The 18,403-nt window shown below is 39.1% G+C and overlaps 1 protein-coding gene across 1 annotated transcript; it reads right to left on the bottom strand.

The window, feature by feature from the left end:
- Window positions 1–1,380: 1,380 nt before the first annotated feature.
- LOC147614892 (putative calcium-binding protein CML32) lies at window positions 1,381–2,488 on the bottom strand. Its single transcript, XM_086779799.1, has one exon. It carries the CDS (start codon window positions 2,348–2,350, stop codon window positions 1,640–1,642), a length of 711 nt encoding a protein of 236 aa, XP_086635925.1. The 5' UTR covers window positions 2,351–2,488; the 3' UTR covers window positions 1,381–1,639.
- Window positions 2,489–18,403: the final 15,915 nt, after the last annotated feature.

Here is an 18,403-nt window from a genome sequence, read left to right on the forward strand (position 1 = left end):
CAAGGGCAAGACTCCAAACAGTAGGGGCTTCTCATCTTGGGAGTGGTGGTTACGAAACCATGCGCCATGAATTCGTAAGTATTTGTAGCAATTTTATTTATGTAAATGTATGTATGTGGGCTAAATGTTGATTTCTAAAAGTTATAATTGTTAATCGTTTGTGTAGGAGTTGGCCATGAATCACCACCAAGTAGGCGAGAGGAGAAGTACGCTCACAAACATGGCCTTGTGGCCTTATTTGAGATGCTTGAAGAAGAAGGAGAGACCGTCAATTGGGAGGCATTACCATGATGTAAGATGACCTTCAAACTAATGGTATATGATCAAAACATTCTTGAGTATTAATGTTTAATTTAATTTCTTGTTTGTCGATCAGGAAAATAAAAAAACGAGCACGATTGTTTTTGTGCTCTATTTTAGACAGAATGGTGCTGTCTGTTTGCTGTTATTCTGTCCAAAAAAAAATTTCTGGTACAGCATCGGTATATTCCCCGGTACTGGCGTCGGTATATTCATTAGTATATCTAGACTCGATTTTGGCGTCGATATAAAGCCCGGTATACACCCCGGTATATGCACCGGTATAGACGCCGGAATAGCCGTCGGTATTATCCCCGATGAGCGTCGGTATAGACACCGGTATAGGCGCCGGTATTATACCCGACGCTTATACCGACGCTGTGGTTCCAGCGCTTATACCGGCGTTTATACCGATGACGGGGCTTTTTTAGACCCCGTTGAATGACGTCGGTATAAGCGCCGGTATTAGGCTAACATGTAGTAGTGATGGAGCAACTAAGTTAATTTAATATTACATTTAAGGTAAAGGGGGCAATAGAACAGTGACCACCAAGCACACAATAACATAGTCCACCTTCATTATCTCACTCAAGCTCCAGAACTATACTATTCACATAATAACATAGTCCACCTTCACATATTCGGGCTACATCCATTAATTAATTAATCGAGCTCTATTAATTAATTAAGGTTCTAATGTTCATAGCTTTTGACCCAGCCAACTATTCGATTTTTTATTTAAAAAATATGACACAGCGCGTCACAGAATCCTCTCTCTCTCTCACACACATACACACACACACACACACACGCGCGCACGCGCACGCACGCACGCGGGGCCACACCTCGCTTTTAAAGCCTTCAACGAAGACTCCAAATACTCTAGAGTCGATGCTCCGAACACTCCGGACATAGCGATTTAAAAAAAATAACCCTAAGGTCTAACGTCTAAGCTTTCTATTGTCCCATATCAAAGGTTCCCTCTCTTCAAATAATTAATTAATTGCCAAACAAAATTTGGCACCCATATTCACACTAAAAAATTGTCCAAAAAAAAAGAATGGTCAAAACCTATTTAAAAAAGGCTAATTTTTACATCCATTAGAACTTTACTATTTACACACTAATATATATTGTGATTGTTTCACTTATCAAAATTGGTCGAGTGATTTGTGGAGCCATTAATTGCCTCCTGGCACAAGCATTACAAGAAGGGTCTCCTAGGAGGATTGCTAGTCTAAAGCCCAACCAAAGGTTGAATTCAAAGGTGTTGGCACGTAATTATAGAACCGAGAGGCGTTTTTTTAATTTTTAACATGGGTCACAATGTACAATACGTCTAAATTTTGGTTTCCGAGGCCATCATGCGACAGAACTCACAGAAGTCAATGAAACCGTCGGAGTTGGAGTCCACTGATCTCACAATGCTCTCACAGAAGGCTCGGTCTTGGCATTCCGCAAACCCCATGCCGCGCCGGAGCTCGTCGACGGAGATAAATCCGTCACCGTCTACGTCAAAGACACGGAAAGCATCCTGCAGTCCATGATCAACAACGTTATCACTATCATCTCCGTTACTGTTGCTAACCTTATTCACGCCGGAAGCACCGTTTTGTGCATCTGGCCTCTCGCAAAGAGCTTCGTATAGAAGCTCGAAGTCCTCGAATCGCAACTGGCCGGCGCCGCCGCCACGGCCAGCGCCATTGCTCGCCGACGCCGACTGCACAAGCCACGCGAGGTGCTCTTGGGGCAATCCGTCGAGCAAGCCAAGCTTGTGCAAGTGATGCTGCAGCTCTTCCGCGCTGACAAGGCCGTCTCCGTTGGCGTCGATGAGCTGGAAAGCACGGCGAAGGAGGTCGTCACGGGGGGGTGATGCAGCGTTCGGAGCGACGACAGGCGATGGCGGGGGTGGCAAGTTGGCAAGCGTGGTGGCAGACGAGGCGGCGACACCGACGACTTGCGTAGCTGAGCTGAGGATGTAGTTGGGCAGGATGGAGCTGAGCAGGGATGGCCATCTCCATACAATTTTGAGCAGGGCGGGCGGCAGCATACTTAACAGAGTAGTGCCTTCTCTCTACTACCTTCTTCTAGTACTGTCTTCCCTGTGCTGCCATTACCGCCTCCAGCACGAGCTTTTATAGCACGGGCTTTACACGGTGGTGCAGTCTCCTCGCACCTTCCACTTGAGTACACCCAACCCCCAATATATTCCTTGCTTTCTTTCTTTACTCTTCTTCGCCGGCATATCCTCCAAACTTTTCTCCACGAAAACCTTTTATTTTTTATTAAACCTTACATCAATCCCTTTTCATTATTTCTCCAAACACGCATTTTAAAATGAAGTCAACATGGAATCGAATCTGAGGCTTTATATAAAATTGTTCTTGCTAGGAGCTTGACTAATCAGGGCCGGGATTAGAGCTCCCTCAATCCCTTTTCAACACTCATTTTTAAATGAGATCAAGATGGAATATGGGGCTTCCTATAAAATTGTCCTACTAGGAGCTTGATTAGTCAAGGGGATTAGAGGGCCCTTTGTTTTTAATTAATACCGAGTGTCTCTAATTGTAAAACTTAGTGTGTCATTGTCATTGTCATTGTCATTGTCATTGTCAGCCTTGTTTTGATCCTCTTCTCATCCAAGTTTTTATCGAACAGCCAATGAGAATGTAACACAACCTCAACAAGTTTCCAATAAACCTTATCTGAAAAATGATGGGACCACCATCATGCATAAATTACTTAACACATAGAATGGAAGATACATCACCAATCTAGTGGGTATTCTTTGGCACAAATTACTTAACACATAGAATGGAAGATACATCACCAATCTAGTGGGTATTCTTTGGCACGCCTTCTCTTTTAAAAACCTAAAAACCTAAAATCTAGTGGGTATTATTTGGCACACCTTCTCTTTCAAAAACCTAAAAAAGAATACCCTTCAAAGCACAAGGACATGATTTTGTGGCTCCCACCATGACTAAAATCATTGTTTACACTACTCTCAATGCATAAAAATCCACTTATAATAGCATTTAGAGACATACGTTTGTAAAAAATAGTTTCTCATTAAGTATATTATTTTAAAGAAATTATTTTTGTGGAAATACTATCCAATACAAGCTATTAATTGAAACAAATAGTAATGATTTAAACAGCTATTTGTTGATAATAACTACCAAAATGTTTATAAAATATAGTCTTGCATGATTATCATTTAGGCACTTTTTACAAAGACTTTCTAGTTTTAAAATTTTACTTTAAAGATACCTTAACTAGTTCTTTTAAGTACACTACAAATATAATACAAAAGATTCTTCTATATGTATTTAGTTCATTGTCATATACCTTTTTTCAAATATGTTGATACACTTTTTTGTACATGTCTTCTTGAAGGTAAAATTATTAAGCATATTTATGCTATCTTTTAATATCTTTGTTCAAGTAAAGAGCTTACCTTAGCCTTATTGAAGCACGTATCATTAGGTCTTCCCTATGAGGGTGCACTACCTTGTCTGCCCCACATCCTCACTCCCTTGTTACATCATAATGCTCCTTTGTCAAAGGGGTGAAGGGAGCGATCTCTATGCCTAGATGGAAGAAAGAAGAGATGGTCTTTCATGATGGTTCTATCTCACAAAGAGCAGGGGATGAAGGGAAAGCTAATGCAAGCCAAAAAAATCACAACCAGTCCTCTCTAGCAAGCATCCATTGAAAATGCAAGATTCAATAGCATGTAAGCCTACATTGCCACGTGGCGCACGTGACCCTACATCATCATATGGCACTTTTTTCCAAAAAAAAATATTTTTAAAAAACCTTTTTTGTGAGAAGTGGCATTGAACGTGAGCCTACATTTCCACAAGGAACACATGAGCTTACATTCAACACTTCTTTTTAAAAAAAACAAGTTTTGTGTGTGCTGAAAGTTTCTCCAGAAAGTTTCTCCAAGGGAGGGCATGTTTTAAAAAATTGGGTGAAGAAATTTAAAAGGTCTAAGGGGGAGAAAAATTACAAGGGCCTGAGGGTGGCATTTTTTAGAAGGGGACTGACTACGCATGTATGTATGTGTAGGTGCATAAGCGGCGAGTGTGAGTGCACACGTGTGTAGAGAGTGTGCATATGTATGGGCGTAGATGCATGTGCTTGTTTTTAGTTTTTTATCATTTTTAGTTTTGTTTTGAGTTTTGAGTTTTTAAAGCCATTCTAGAGATAGTATATGTGTATGTACAATTAATAGAAAATGCTACATTACATATGTGCATTGGGTTTTAAGGTTTTAGCATATCATGTGGCCTTATTGAGCGAAGGTGGAGAGACACTTGCCCATCCTTGATGAAAGCCTTGATGCCACTGCCATGGGCTTTGCCAAGGTGCTTGATTGAGCTTTGATTAACCTTGTCTTTTCAATTCTAGCTAATGAGTTGGTGTTATAGTGTGGCGGCACATATGGGTGTTGTGGGGTTGTGGTGATTTTTTGAGGCTTGGGATTACTCAACTGTGACACGGAACTCTATGCATGGATATCTTTGACATGGATCCAATTATAGGAAAATAGAGAAAATAGGAACTTGTAAGAAAATAGATTATTCAAACCAAATAACTCATCAAAAGACCATAAATTCAACATATTCAAGATTTGAATAAATAACAAATAAAAAATGCATAGCTCAAGATAACAACTCAAACATTGGTGGGTGCAATAATCCCCCCTCATGTGTGTGGCCCCTCCTCCCCACACATGAGTTTACGTAATTCTTCATTTCAGAATAGGCCATAGCCTCCAAAAATACAAAAAGATGATTTTACTTACACAACAATATCTTATGCTCAAAATAGAATAGAGTGTCCATAAATTGAGGCTAGGATTAAAGCATATCACGCTTTATAAAAATGTTAAAGTTCAATTCTAAGCTTAATAAACCAAGGCTTTCCAAAATAAATCAAAATGTGCACAAGCTAGCACATGTATATACAAAGCTTGTTTACAAAAAGGTGTGCCAACAAATATTAATCTACGAATTCTCCCCAATCTTTTGAATCCTGTTCACCTATAAAATAACCAACAATAAATTGGTTAAAAAAAAATTTCGTAAGTATACAAACCATAACCACACACATGTTTGCTAGGCGTAAGTGACCTAGGAATCACCCTTCCATACAAACCAATTATAACAAAGATTGGAGGCCCCAACCATACGTCTACACCAAACGTATTAATATTTATAATGGCATCACCCATGATATTAACATGATTGTCTTGATGCAAATATAATCCAAGCGTCCCCGAATTATCTCAGAGGGTAGAATAATGTTTTTAAGAGAGCTTAAAATATATTGCCATAATACTCTTTGGGGTTTAATACCATGGATGGCTCTTCTTTGATGGGGGCACAATGTGTAAGGCCACAAAACATGGGCAAGGTACCACCTTTTACTACTTGGTGCCTACCACCACAAACTCTTATGCTGACTTTTCTCAAGGGGGGTGTTAACTCATGAGTCGGGGTGGAACCCATTGCTCTCCATTACTACTTTTAAGCTTTGGGGTTGCATGAATTTGGGACTTCATCTTTGGTTTGGTGTATGCCATGGTTTCAGAGGCTTGTGGTGTGGGTTTTCATGATTTGGAACCCAAATGTAGGGCTTCCCTTCCCTATGCTTCTTGGTCTTAGACTTTGGACATTGGGGAGAGGTCAAGGTCTTTAGGACCCAAATGGAATGGTTTCTGTCCTAGAACCCCTAATCTTCTAACATCTTGAGATGAGGATCCAATGGGGGTTTGGGTAAACATGTGTTGCATGGGGCTCCCGCTTGGCAAATCTTGGCTCCTAGGTATGCTTATGGCTAAATGATGGTGCCTTCTAGGTCTCTATATAGGCATCATATTTTTCTTGGCTAGTCAAAGTTCTCTTAGGTATCCACTCCTCCTTCTTCTTGGCTAGCCAAGGTACTCTTAGGTATCAACTCCTTCTTGGGTACCACTACACCTTCTTCTTGGGTACCCACTCCTCCTTCTTCTAGCCAAGGTCTTTGCATGGGCATCACACTTTCCTTGGCTAGCCAAGGTACCCTTGGGTACCCACTCCTTCTTCTGTGGGTACCCACTCCTCCTTCTTCTATCCAAGGTACTCTTAGATACTTCCCACTATAAGAGGGTACCCACTCCTTCTTCTTGGGTACCCACTCCTTCTTCTTGGGTACCACTCCACCTTCTTCTATCCAAGGTTCTCTTGGATACTATCCACTTCTCCTTTTTCTTGGGTACCCACTCCTCCTTCTTCTAGCTAAGGTCTTTGCATGGGCATTGCACCTTCCTTGGCTAGCCAAGGTACTCTTGGACACCCACTCCTTCTTCTTGGGTACCCACTCCTCCTTCTTGGGTACCCACTCCTCCTTCTTCTATCCAAGGTACTCTTGGATACTACCCACTTTCCTTGGCTAGCCAAGGTACTCTTGGGCATCGGCATCGTACTTTCCTTAGATAGCCTCGGTAGTACTCTTGGTTACTCACTCCTCCTTCTTCTAGCCAAGGTATACTACCTACTCTTTCTTCGTGACCTCCCTGAAGGGTTTTTGAGGTTGAGGTTTGGGGGTGGTATTCATCTTCAAGGTTTTGGATCTCCATAATGGTTTTAGGGGTGGTTAATGCAATGAGGTGAGAGAAGTGTTGAGTGTCAGGGGTTACCAAGAATTGGTTATTATGCTAATGGATAGTGCGTGGAGTGGATGGCTTAATGAGGCCCACGTCTCCCAAGACAACATGTTGTGGCTAGTCTCCCGATATGTTAACTAAGGCGGGCCGTGCATCTAGGCGGTCTTTCTGGGGAGACCTCTAGCTCAAGGAGAGGAACAAGCTCAACACTTTGTTCTATTTCAAACCAATGCATCAAGAATTATTATCATAAATAGGGATGTGATTTTAGTACCATCTAATCATGTAAACCTTACTATCATATAAGCCTCTATAGAAGAGTGTCCATGGTCACCAAAACATGAATCCAATCCTTGGAGTTACCACGCTCGGAGAGGCTCATATTCTTGGTTCACATCATCACCATCCATCATCTTGTTATAAGCTCTACAGATTTAAATTAGTGTGGTCTAAGCAGTTATGTCAGACTCAGTAGCAAGAATCCCTCATCTACCCATGGGATGAGTCTTCTCTATTTTTAAGTTATTTTCAAGGACTTTTTACCCTTGAATATGTATAAGTGATTGGTTTCCCAATTATGAACTATCCTTATGCCTCTCATGTAAGGCCTTCTAAGGATCATGGTATACGAGCCTCTTCTCTAAAAATCAATCACCATGAATTTAACGTGTAGGATTGGTTACCCTTATAATGATTAGTTTCCCAATCACATGAGTGAGCCTTGCATCTCTTATGTAAGGCTTTCAAGGATGATGGTGTATGACCCTTGTATATTGGTTTCCCAATCATGAACGAGCCTTGTGCGTCTCATGTAAGGATTTCCAAGGATCATGGTGTATGACCCTCTTCTCTAGAAATCCATCACTATGAATGTATGGAAGCTTAGCCCAAAGGTCTTAATCTTTAGACGCCTAAATATGAAACCATAAAAGGTGTTCACATGTCTTCCAAAATATCTCCTAGTGGTCCAACACATGTTCCACTCACGGTGAACTCATAATTTTCCAATCATTCTTTGCCTATATCCAAAATAATTATAGTTAGTGCACACAACTAATTAAACACATTAATCTTGATGATATCATTCTTTGCCTATATCCAAAATAATTATAGTTAGTGCACACAACTAATTAAACACATTAATCCTGATGATATCATACTCAGACAACTGATTAAACAAACACATTAATCCTATGTTATGGGGGGCTACCACACCTCCAAGAGGGAACTCTACACATTCACCTAAAGGATGAGCAATAGATCACAACTGTCTCGTAGGGCACTTACCAATGCTTCAAACTTGAGTCCCTTGAGGCCTCCAAGATTGCTTGTTAAGATCCACCTCCACACTGTCACCGTAGAGTCACTCGCACCATAGCATAAGGCAATCACTCTCTCTCTCACTCTTCACACAAGCATGAATCACACAAGCATAAAAGAGGCACAATGCTAGAATGCTCTCTCTCCTTCAATCTCTCTCAAGACACAAGGGAGAGCTCTCTATAGCACAAAGGGGATTGTGTCTTTTCATTATGAGAAAATGCCTTCTATACATTTAGCCCTTATTCACACTTGGGCACCCAAAACTTACTTACTAGGCCTTGGGTGGCCAATATCTCATAATATACAACTTTTATAGTGCCGTTTCATGACACTTATTAATGTCCTCAATTGGAGGATCATGTTTGTTAATCCAAAATGGGATTAACATCCCCCCTTTCTTCCTGATGTAGGTTTTGTTTGTAAAACTTGTTATTGAGCTCTTAAGACCTGGTCACCGAACTCATGTCATTAGAAGTTCCGCCTGGAGAGATTGGGGCTACTTGAGTGTACATCGGAATGCTGAATGTGATGTCCTGAATCTTGTATCCACCATGTCTTTGAAAGTGATATGCATGTAGCCTGGAAGACATTGGAGTCGATGGTAGTAAAGCATGATTCCCCTATCTGATGGTCCTTGGTTCATGTTGAACTTCAGGTTTTTTGCTTCATAGCCATCATAGGGCTCCACCACCAATTTCAAAAATCTGAAGCTAGATACAATAGTAGCGAGGTCTCGGATTTTGCACCATGCCCTAATCCATGTAAGTATCTACTGTCTTTGTTCCTGAATGATTTCAAATGTTGCTGGTATAAAAATAGGGAAGTTGTAGCACACATGTGAGTTTCACCTTTTGGCTTCCTGAAATTCCTGTAGTGTGTCCATCTTCTTTTAACTGGCATGTATAATGGATCGACCGGTAGTGTTGGTGGCATGATCATGTACACTTGGCTGTATTCTGGAATTTCCAGGTACTCCTTTCTCTAGTCTCGCTGTATTCCAAAATCTTGCAGTTGTGGGTGCTCTTCATTGGTGATTATGGTCACGTAGCCACCTCTCGTCTGCACAAGATTTCTTTCCTCCATCTTCTGAAACAGTAGCTGATCATTGAATGTAACAATCCATATCTCAAGCAAATCAGCTAAGTGATGATTTGCTAGCTTTGTATGCTTTCCCACATTTGCCCATAATGTACCCTCTCCAGCCTCTCCAGCCCCAATGGAAGTAGTTCTTCTAAGTCAGGGCGTGGGGTGCGGAGAGGGTATGGAACATTATGCTATTTTTTTGGAGTGATTTCTGAATATGCTTCTGGCATGTAGGCTCAAATGGAATGATCTGCATGAGTACCTTGAACATTCAATTTAGCTTCAAAAGAAGATTTCTCGTACTCTGTATAGCTGAGAAAGAATCCAAGATGGTATCATCAGTAAATGCTTCAAGATTATCTTGTGGGATGGTGGTTCGTACCCTTTGAGAGTGCCATGTTGGAGATGGGTGAGGTGCCAGTACCTCTTCGAGGGGGGGGGGCGAGAGTGTTAGTGGGAAAATATATCTCATGAGGATAGAAAGATGAGAAAATGTAGTCAGCTTGAGAGGTGTTAGTAGGTGGCACGTTAGGATATGGGTTAAGTAGCTTACTAGAGACATTAGAATAGACAGGGTAGGTTGATTTTGAAAATGAAGAAGATTTTTCTTGACCTCTCGACTTGTGCTAGGGGTGGGTGGCTAGGCTTATGATACTTAATAAAGTCTTGTAAATTTAGAATTTCTTCAGCATTGATAGCTGGATATTCTATGTGGGTAGCATCACAATTGTATTGCACATTGGTTAGCATGGCTTCTAAATGTTTATAGATATTAATGTAGAGTTTTAGAATGCCATAAGGATGATATAGAGTGGGTAGCATCACAATTGTATTGCACATTGGTTAGCGTGGCTTCTAAATGTTTGTAGATATTAATGTAGAGTTTTCGAATGCCATAAGGATGATATAGAGTGGACTCACATAGATTTAGATGTTGGTGAGTGTTATATACCTCCAGCTAGCCATGACTTATAACCCATTGGTAACTATGTGCTACTACTTCATAGTTGGTAGGCGTCTCTGGATTGTCATCTGCTGGGACAAACAAGTCTAATTTTTTGACACTGTTGTCCAGAATTTCTGAGTTTTGGAGAACTACAAAGGTTTAGCATGATAGGATGTAGAGGGTAGAAAAAGATGTCATGGGTATTAGTCAATACTAAGTCTCCTCTCAAAATTCCCATGATTACGGTAGGATCAGCATCTATTTCCATATTTTGTTTGATTAATGTTAGTTCTCCTAGGCCTATAGCTTCAAATAGATTTATTTCATATTGAAGTAGAGAGAGGGTTAGTGTAGACAAAAACAAAGAAAGAGTTTGAGGAGTGGCCCGAGGAGTTAATGGTAGCTATCCCAACTCGGGAGGCGCGCTCAAGGAGGAGACGAAGATCATCACTAGGTTCCGATCACGCTGACTTCTTTCTTGGATTGCTAGCTGACGCTCTAATGCTTGTAGCAGGAGTCTGTGTTGCTAAGGAGGTTTTAAATTGACGTTTCTCTGAGACCACTATTATAGCATCTAGTTCTTCAAATCTTTGTGTTGCATCTTCTTGGGCCCGTCGGGCAGTTACTTCCCTTTCGTGAGCTTCGGTAAGCTGTTGGAGTCTTTGGGCCGCCAGCCTCTAACTTGTAGTTGTTGTGTAATCTGCTTCACTATCTCTTGGTGTGCCAACTCTTTTCTGTGTGCTTCTACCTAGCTTGCATTTATTGTTTCATTAAGAGCTCTAATTTTTTCTGCATGAGCCTTGTTGGTTTGTTTCCTTTCATGTTGTAGATGGTTTGCTCTCTCCTCCTCTGCTTTGAGCTGTGCTATTAGCTACATGATTTGGCATTGTAATGCTTCTTCCTTGGCCGCCCTGGCATTGGCTTGGAACTCCTGTACTTGTTGTGCATGAAGTGTCGTGAGCTCCTCAGTGTGGGTGACTTCTTTCTGGAGAGAGCTGCTCCTTCGCTTGTTCCAATTTGGTGTTTAGGTCAACATTCTCCTCGATCCTTTGTACTATTGTTTGGCTTAAGACCATGTTATTATTCTCCAGGACATTGTACCTTTTCTCTTGCTTCTCTGTATCTTTCAAACTCTTCATGAGACCTCTTTGTGTGGGTAGTCTCAATTGCTTTCAAGTTAGCTTTTAAGTTCTGTACCTATGTGAATGCATCCTTTACCTGCTTCTAGAGGGCAGTGTTACAGCCGTGGAGCATATGTGTTGTCAGGAGGTGGAGCATATGTGTTGTCAGGAGGTGGCATCGCCAAATCTTTTGTTCCTACTCCCACATTGCATTTGTGCTTGATTCTGTCTCCAGCATCCTAGTCTGTGGTTGGTTGAGTAGCTTGTGAAGTCCTTCCATAGTCTTATGCAAGAATTGTTCATAGTCGACGTTCTGCAGGGAGGCTAGCTGGGGTAGTCTTTCTTCATCTTCCACTCTTCTCCTCTTGCTTGTCTTTTACTTGCTTCCATTGTAAGATTCCTCCCCAGCCTCTCAGGATGTCCAGTATCTTTCCCTGTAGTCAAATCCCTCTTCATAAATATAAAAGATCTTGTTTATACCTGTTTTGGCCTAGAGAAAGAAAATCTTCTAGAGAGAGGTTATTCAAATTTTAAATACTTTTGGATGAAAAAATATCTCATCTTATTTAAATAAGTTCCCCTGAAACAAAAGTTCAAAAAGATTTTCACAAGGTGCATTCGAAATAAGTTATAATCTGTTCAAAAGGCCTTATCCTAGATTTTTTTGAAATTTTAAATAATTAAGGTTCCTATGGACCAATAAGATTCATCTTATTTAAATAAGTTCCCCCAAAACAGAAGTTCAAAAAGATTTTCAGAAGGTGCATTCGAAATAAATTATAATCTGTTTAAAAGGCCTTATCCTGGGGGTCCATATTTTTTTTGAAATTTTAAATTAAGGTTCCTATGGACCAATAAGATTCATCCAAATGTAGGGAGGAGATAAAGGAAAGAATAAAAGAAAAATCTCTCAAAAATGAGTAAATACTCACATAAGATAAAGAGTTGACTAAGGACAAGGTTAATAGTTAAAAAAGAGAGATATTTAGAAGAAATGATGCATTTTTGACACCTCAGTATGGGGGAATTTCCCTCATGAAGGAGGTGCCTATTTCACATGTGTGGGAGAGTTTTAAACTCCCAAATAATGAGATATTTTTATCTCTCCTCTCTCTTGTTTTCAACTAAGTGAGCTAAATTGACCTAAAAATGGTCAAAAATTGACCAAACTGATCTAGAAAATTCTAGAATCAGTTTGCTTGGTTAGAGGCTCACTTTTTGCTATAAATAGAAGCCTTCCTCTTTGTTGAAGCTTAATAGTGTTTTTGTACTGTTACACTACTTCTCCCAAGAGCCAAAAACTATGAATTTACTCATAATTCATTAGTTTTTGACCTTTCCCTCTTCTAAAGATTGGTGGCCACTGATGGTTTGAGGGATCTACTCTTGTTTCAAACAAGAGTAGATCCCTCAAACCATCAAGCCAAAGGAAAGCTCTCAAATTCTCCTTGTAAGTTGGAGATTCTTCTCTTTTCTATTTCATTTTATGGTTTTTTATTATTTTTGTCTTCTCTAAAATGAATATGATGTTATGCCTCATTGAAAAAAGGCATTCCCCTCTTCTTTAGTAAATCCAACCATTATTTATCCTAGATGAATGATTATTGGATAAAATCAAGTTTTCATAATGTTTCTCTTAAATAAGTAGAAAATGTTTACATTAGAATGATTTAAATACTCTTGGTGAACTAATTAATTTTAGAGAGTTAAAAATTAAAAAATGATCAGCCATACAAAGGAGGTTATGGCCAAATTTTCTAAAATTGTGTAAAATAAGTTTTACTTTTTTTTTAAATTCAAAAAGAGTAATTCCCATCGTATATGTATTCTTAAAGTGTTATTTTTCATCCTAGGTATAGAAAAATGCATACTAAAAATATTTTATTAAAAAAGTATTACTTTCTTTAGAATTATGCATAAAAGGGAGCATATTGAAATTGTTATTTTGATTAAAAGTGTTATTTTTATCATAAATGATTTGTATGCATAAACATATGCATAAAAGATTTTTTTATATTAAAGTGTGATTTTCATCATAAATGATTTTTATGCATAAATGGATGCATAAAAGAAATTCTTTTATATTAAAAGAGTGATTTTCGTCAAATGATTTGTATGCATAAACATATGCATAAAAGATTTTTTTATAATAAAAGTGTGATTTTCATCATAAATGATTTTTATGCATAAATGGATGCATAAAAGAAATTCTTTATATTAAAAGAGTGATTTTCATCATAAATGATTTGTAAGCATAAACATATGCATAAAAGGTTTTTTTATATTAAAAGTGTGATTTTCATCATAAATAGATTTTATCCATATATTAGATGCATAAAAGAAATTGTTTTATTATAAAAGTGTGACTTTTATCAGAATTGAATTTATGCATAAATAGATGCATAAAAGAAAGTTTTTATTTTAAAAGAGTTATTTTTCATTGGATCTAGTTTTTATGCATGGGAAGATGCATAAGAGAAATTCTTTTATTCTAAAAGTGTAATTCCTACTAAATTGGATTTATGCATAGAGAAATCTTTTTTTATTTCAAAAGAGTTATTTTCATCAATTTTGATTTTATGCATAGAATGATGCATAAAGAAATCTATTTTTATTTCAAAAGAGTTATTTTCATCAATTTTGATTTTATGCATAGAATGATGCATAAAGAAATCTATTTTTATTTCAAAAGACTTATTTTCATCAATTTTGATTTTATGCATAAATAGATGCATAAAGAATTTTATTTTTAATTCAAAAGAGTTATTTTCATCAATTTTGATTTTATGCATAAATAGAAGCATAAAGAATTTTATTTTTACTCCAAAAGAGTTATTCTTATCAATTTTGATTTTATGCATAGAAAGATGCATAAAAGATTTATTTTTATTTCGAAAGTATTATTTTCATTGAAATTAAATTTATGCATAGATAGATGCATAAAAGATTTATTTTTATTTTGAAACTGTTATTCTCATTAAAATGGAATTTATGCATAGTAAAATGCATAAAAGGTTTATTTTTAATACGAAAGTGTTATTTTCCTTAAAATTAAATTTATGCATAAATAGATGCATAAAAGGATTTTTATAAAAGTATTATTTATACTAAAGTCATCTTTATGCCTAATTAGATTCGTAAAGAATCTTTATATCAAAAAATTAGAATTCTCTTACATTCTATAAATAGATGCGATGAGATGTGATAGGAATCAGATAGATGTAAATGGATGGATGGATGGATGGAAGTGATAGGAATCAGATAGATGTAAATGGATGGATGGAAGTGATATGAATTAGATAAATGTAAATGGATGAATGGATGAGGATGTTTGTGAATATAAATGTGGGATGTGGATGTATGAATGTAGATGTGGATATGGATGTATGAATGTGGAATGTGGAATGGATGTATGAATGTGAAATGTGGATATGGATGTATGGATGTAAATATGGATGTAGATGTATGGATGTGGAATGTGGATGTGGATGTATGGATGTGGAATGTGGATGTGGATGTGGATGTATGAATGTGGATGTGGATGTGGATGTATGAATGTGGATGTGGATGTGGATGTGGATGTGGATGTATGAATGTGGAATGTGGATATGGATGTATGGATGTGAAATGTGGATATGGATGTATGGATGTGAATGTGGATGTGGATGTATGGATGTGGAATGTAGATGTGGATGTATGAATGTGGAATGTGGATGTGGATGTATGAATGTAGATGTGGATATGGATGTATGGATGTGAATGTGGATGTGGATGTATGAATGTGGAATGTGGATATGGATGTATGGATGTTGAATGTGGATATGGATGTATGGATGTGGAATGTGGATGTGGATGTATGAATGTTGAATGTGGATATGGATGTATGGATGTGGAATGTGGAATGTGGATGTGGATGTATGAATGTGGAATGTAGATATGGATGTATGAATGTGGAATGTGGATGTGGATGTATGGATGTGGATGTGGATGTGGATGTATGAATGTGGATATGGATGTAGATATGGAATAAGGATGTGGATGTATGAATGTGGATGTGGAATAAGGATATGGATGTAGATATGGAATAAGGATGTGGATGTATGAATGTGGATGTGGATATGGATGTATGAATGCAGATGTTGAAATGATGTGGAAATGGATGTATGGATGTGGATGTGGATATGGATGTGGATGTGGATGTGGAAATGGATATATGGATGTGGATGTGGATATGGATGTATGGATGTGGATATGGATGTATGAATATGGATGTGGATATGGATGTGGAGACCTAACTGATAAAGTTGCCAACAGGCTGACGGAGAGTCAACGGAGGACGTCTCGCGTAGCATGGTCGGTCGAGGTCTTGACCAGCGATTTAAATGGTAAGCTTCCAGTACGGTGGATGAGGGACCAAGGAAGCGGCCTATGAGTGAAGCGCTAGGTGACTTGCGAAGGATCCTAGACGGTGCTGACCATATGGTGCTCGGGCTCTGGGTCGTCGAAGATACCCACATGTGCATCGTGGAAGATATTGGATCAAGGAGTAAGAGTTGTTTTCTGAATTCGGGTGTGGATCTAGTTGATTGACCTTGCTGGTCCTCAACGGATGAGTCCATGACTCTTTTATATGGATCTGTTGGTTGATCTTGCTGACCTTCCACGGAGATTCCATTTTGTTATGTGAATATATTGCCGGTTACTATGAGCTAGGAACTATTGAAAAGGCCCCTAAGTGAACAGGTGGTGAGCGTTCTGGTTGCCAATGATGCCATAAGTACACCGATGAAGGAATGATTGGAAATAAGGATTCAACCAGAGATTTTGAGGATTGTGATCAGTGATTCAATGGTCTTATTAAAGGATTGTTTTAAAGATAGCTGATGCTGAGAAAAAGGCAATTTCATATTGGGTGTGTAAGTGGTGTGACTAGTTTTATGTTTGCATGAACATCCGGCTAGGGGGCCTGGGAACTCTTTTCCCCTAGTACCCGGGACAAAACCTAACCAAATTCCTAATTGGATCCCATCACTACAGTGGTTGGGCGGTTGGCTAACCCATGGGGCTGGATGGGGTTAGGCTGAATTGATGGATCCGTAAATCGAGACTCAATTTCTGTTTAGTTCGATAGATGAAGTAAATTCCAGACAAAAATTGTTCTATGGAAAAGAATCAACGGTTGTGCCTCTCAATGAGGAAAAAATCGTTGGTCTCTATGATCCAAGTACAATCTTTTTCCCTGATCTAACTATGGGACTTACGGGTTTGGTCAGATGAGCTCAGTTAGTTAAGGCTTTTGACTACGTTAGGGAAAAGCTATCCTGGTGGAATCGCCCATGCTTTCCGAGCAAAGGAGGTTTTTTCGGGTTTGGTTTTGGAAAAACCGATGGATTAGTCTCTTGTTCGGATATCCGTGGGCGAGGCCCCGAATGTGGGACCCTACCCCGCACACAAGAAGTGAGAAAGAGTTCCGCCTCAGACTGTAGTAGCCAGAGTAGTCACAATAGCAGTAGTGGAAGAGGAAAGAGGACAGATTTATGCAGCAATTGAAAACCAAGGGTCAAATCGCCAATTCTCCGTCATCCATACTTCAGCTGAGTATCAGGGTAAGCCTTTTAAGATTTTGATTGATTCACACAGTACTCATTCTTTCATTTCTCGAGGATGCTTGCGTAAGCTAGTCTTAGAACAGAAATCAAGGAAACCTATGCAAGTTGAATTGGCCAATGGGAAGATTCTTTTCACTCACCTTGAGACAAATCGTATTCAGTTCAATCTAGATAGGAATTTAACTAACTGTCAGTTCAGAGTTATACCTTTGGGAGTTTTCGACGGGATCCTTGGAATGGATTGGCTCCACAAAAATCAAGCTGACATTCACTGTCATAATGAAACCATTTCCTTCCGTGAACTTCACGGAAATAAAGTTCAAGGAACCGGAATTTCAGGATCCCCAAGTCACCATAGCTTCCCCCCTAACTAATCTTCTCAAGAAGAATATCCCGTTTCAATGGTCTGCCAGGTGCCAGAGTGCTTTTGATAAGCTGAAGACCACCTTGGTAACCAATCCCGTTCTGAAGTTGCCAGATTTCTCTCTACCCTTTGAGGTAGTAAATTTGATGCCAGTGGTTTTGCCCTGGGAGGTGCACTCATGCAGGAAGGTCATGCAGTGGCCTATGAATCCCGAAAACTCAAAACGCATGAGAGAAATTATGCTGTCCATGACCTAGAACTACTTTCAGTAGTATATGCCTTGAAGATGTGGAGACATTACCTACTGGGTCAAAGATTCACTCTGATGTGACAGATCATCAGAGCTTAAAGTGGATCTTCACTCAGAAGGATCTCAACACATGCGCCAAAGAAGGTGGATGCAGACCCTGCAGGAATTTGATTTTGAAATCAAGTATCGCCTAGGCAAAGAAAATGTGGTAGGAGATGCCCTCAGCAGAAAAGCCTCCTTGCTTACAATTACTGTAGTGTCAAATCCTTTGATTATTGAAGCAAGTGAGAAGATCATGTAGGATAGATTCTTTGGCCCTATTGCTACCCTACTTATGCAGGAAAGAAAAACTCCACAGGAGTTGAACCAAGTTCAAGGGTACAGCCTGGATGATGGAATTATGTATTATAATCGTCTCGCAGGCTATGCATTCCCAATGATAAGGGAACTAAGGGTCAAATTCTGAATGAAGCCCATGACAGCCTTATTGCAGGACATCGAGGTTTCATTAAAACCTACATGTCTGTGAAGAAAAGCTTCTTTTGGCCTGGTCTAAAAAAGGATGTACTTAATCATGTACGTGAATGTCTGACCTGTCAGAACCATTAGACATCCCCCAGATGAAGTGGGAATGTATCAGTATGGATTTTATTACTGGATTACCTTTAGTGCAATCAGGTTACAACTCCATCTTCATGGTAGTTGATAGACTAACCAAAGTTGCCCATCCAATTCCAATAAAAGAAACC

Source organism: Cibotium barometz, chromosome 41 (genome assembly GCF_041138505.1).
Source record: "Cibotium barometz isolate CiBa-2024 chromosome 41, ASM4113850v1, whole genome shotgun sequence".
Lineage (NCBI taxonomy): Eukaryota > Viridiplantae > Streptophyta > Polypodiopsida > Cyatheales > Cibotiaceae > Cibotium > Cibotium barometz.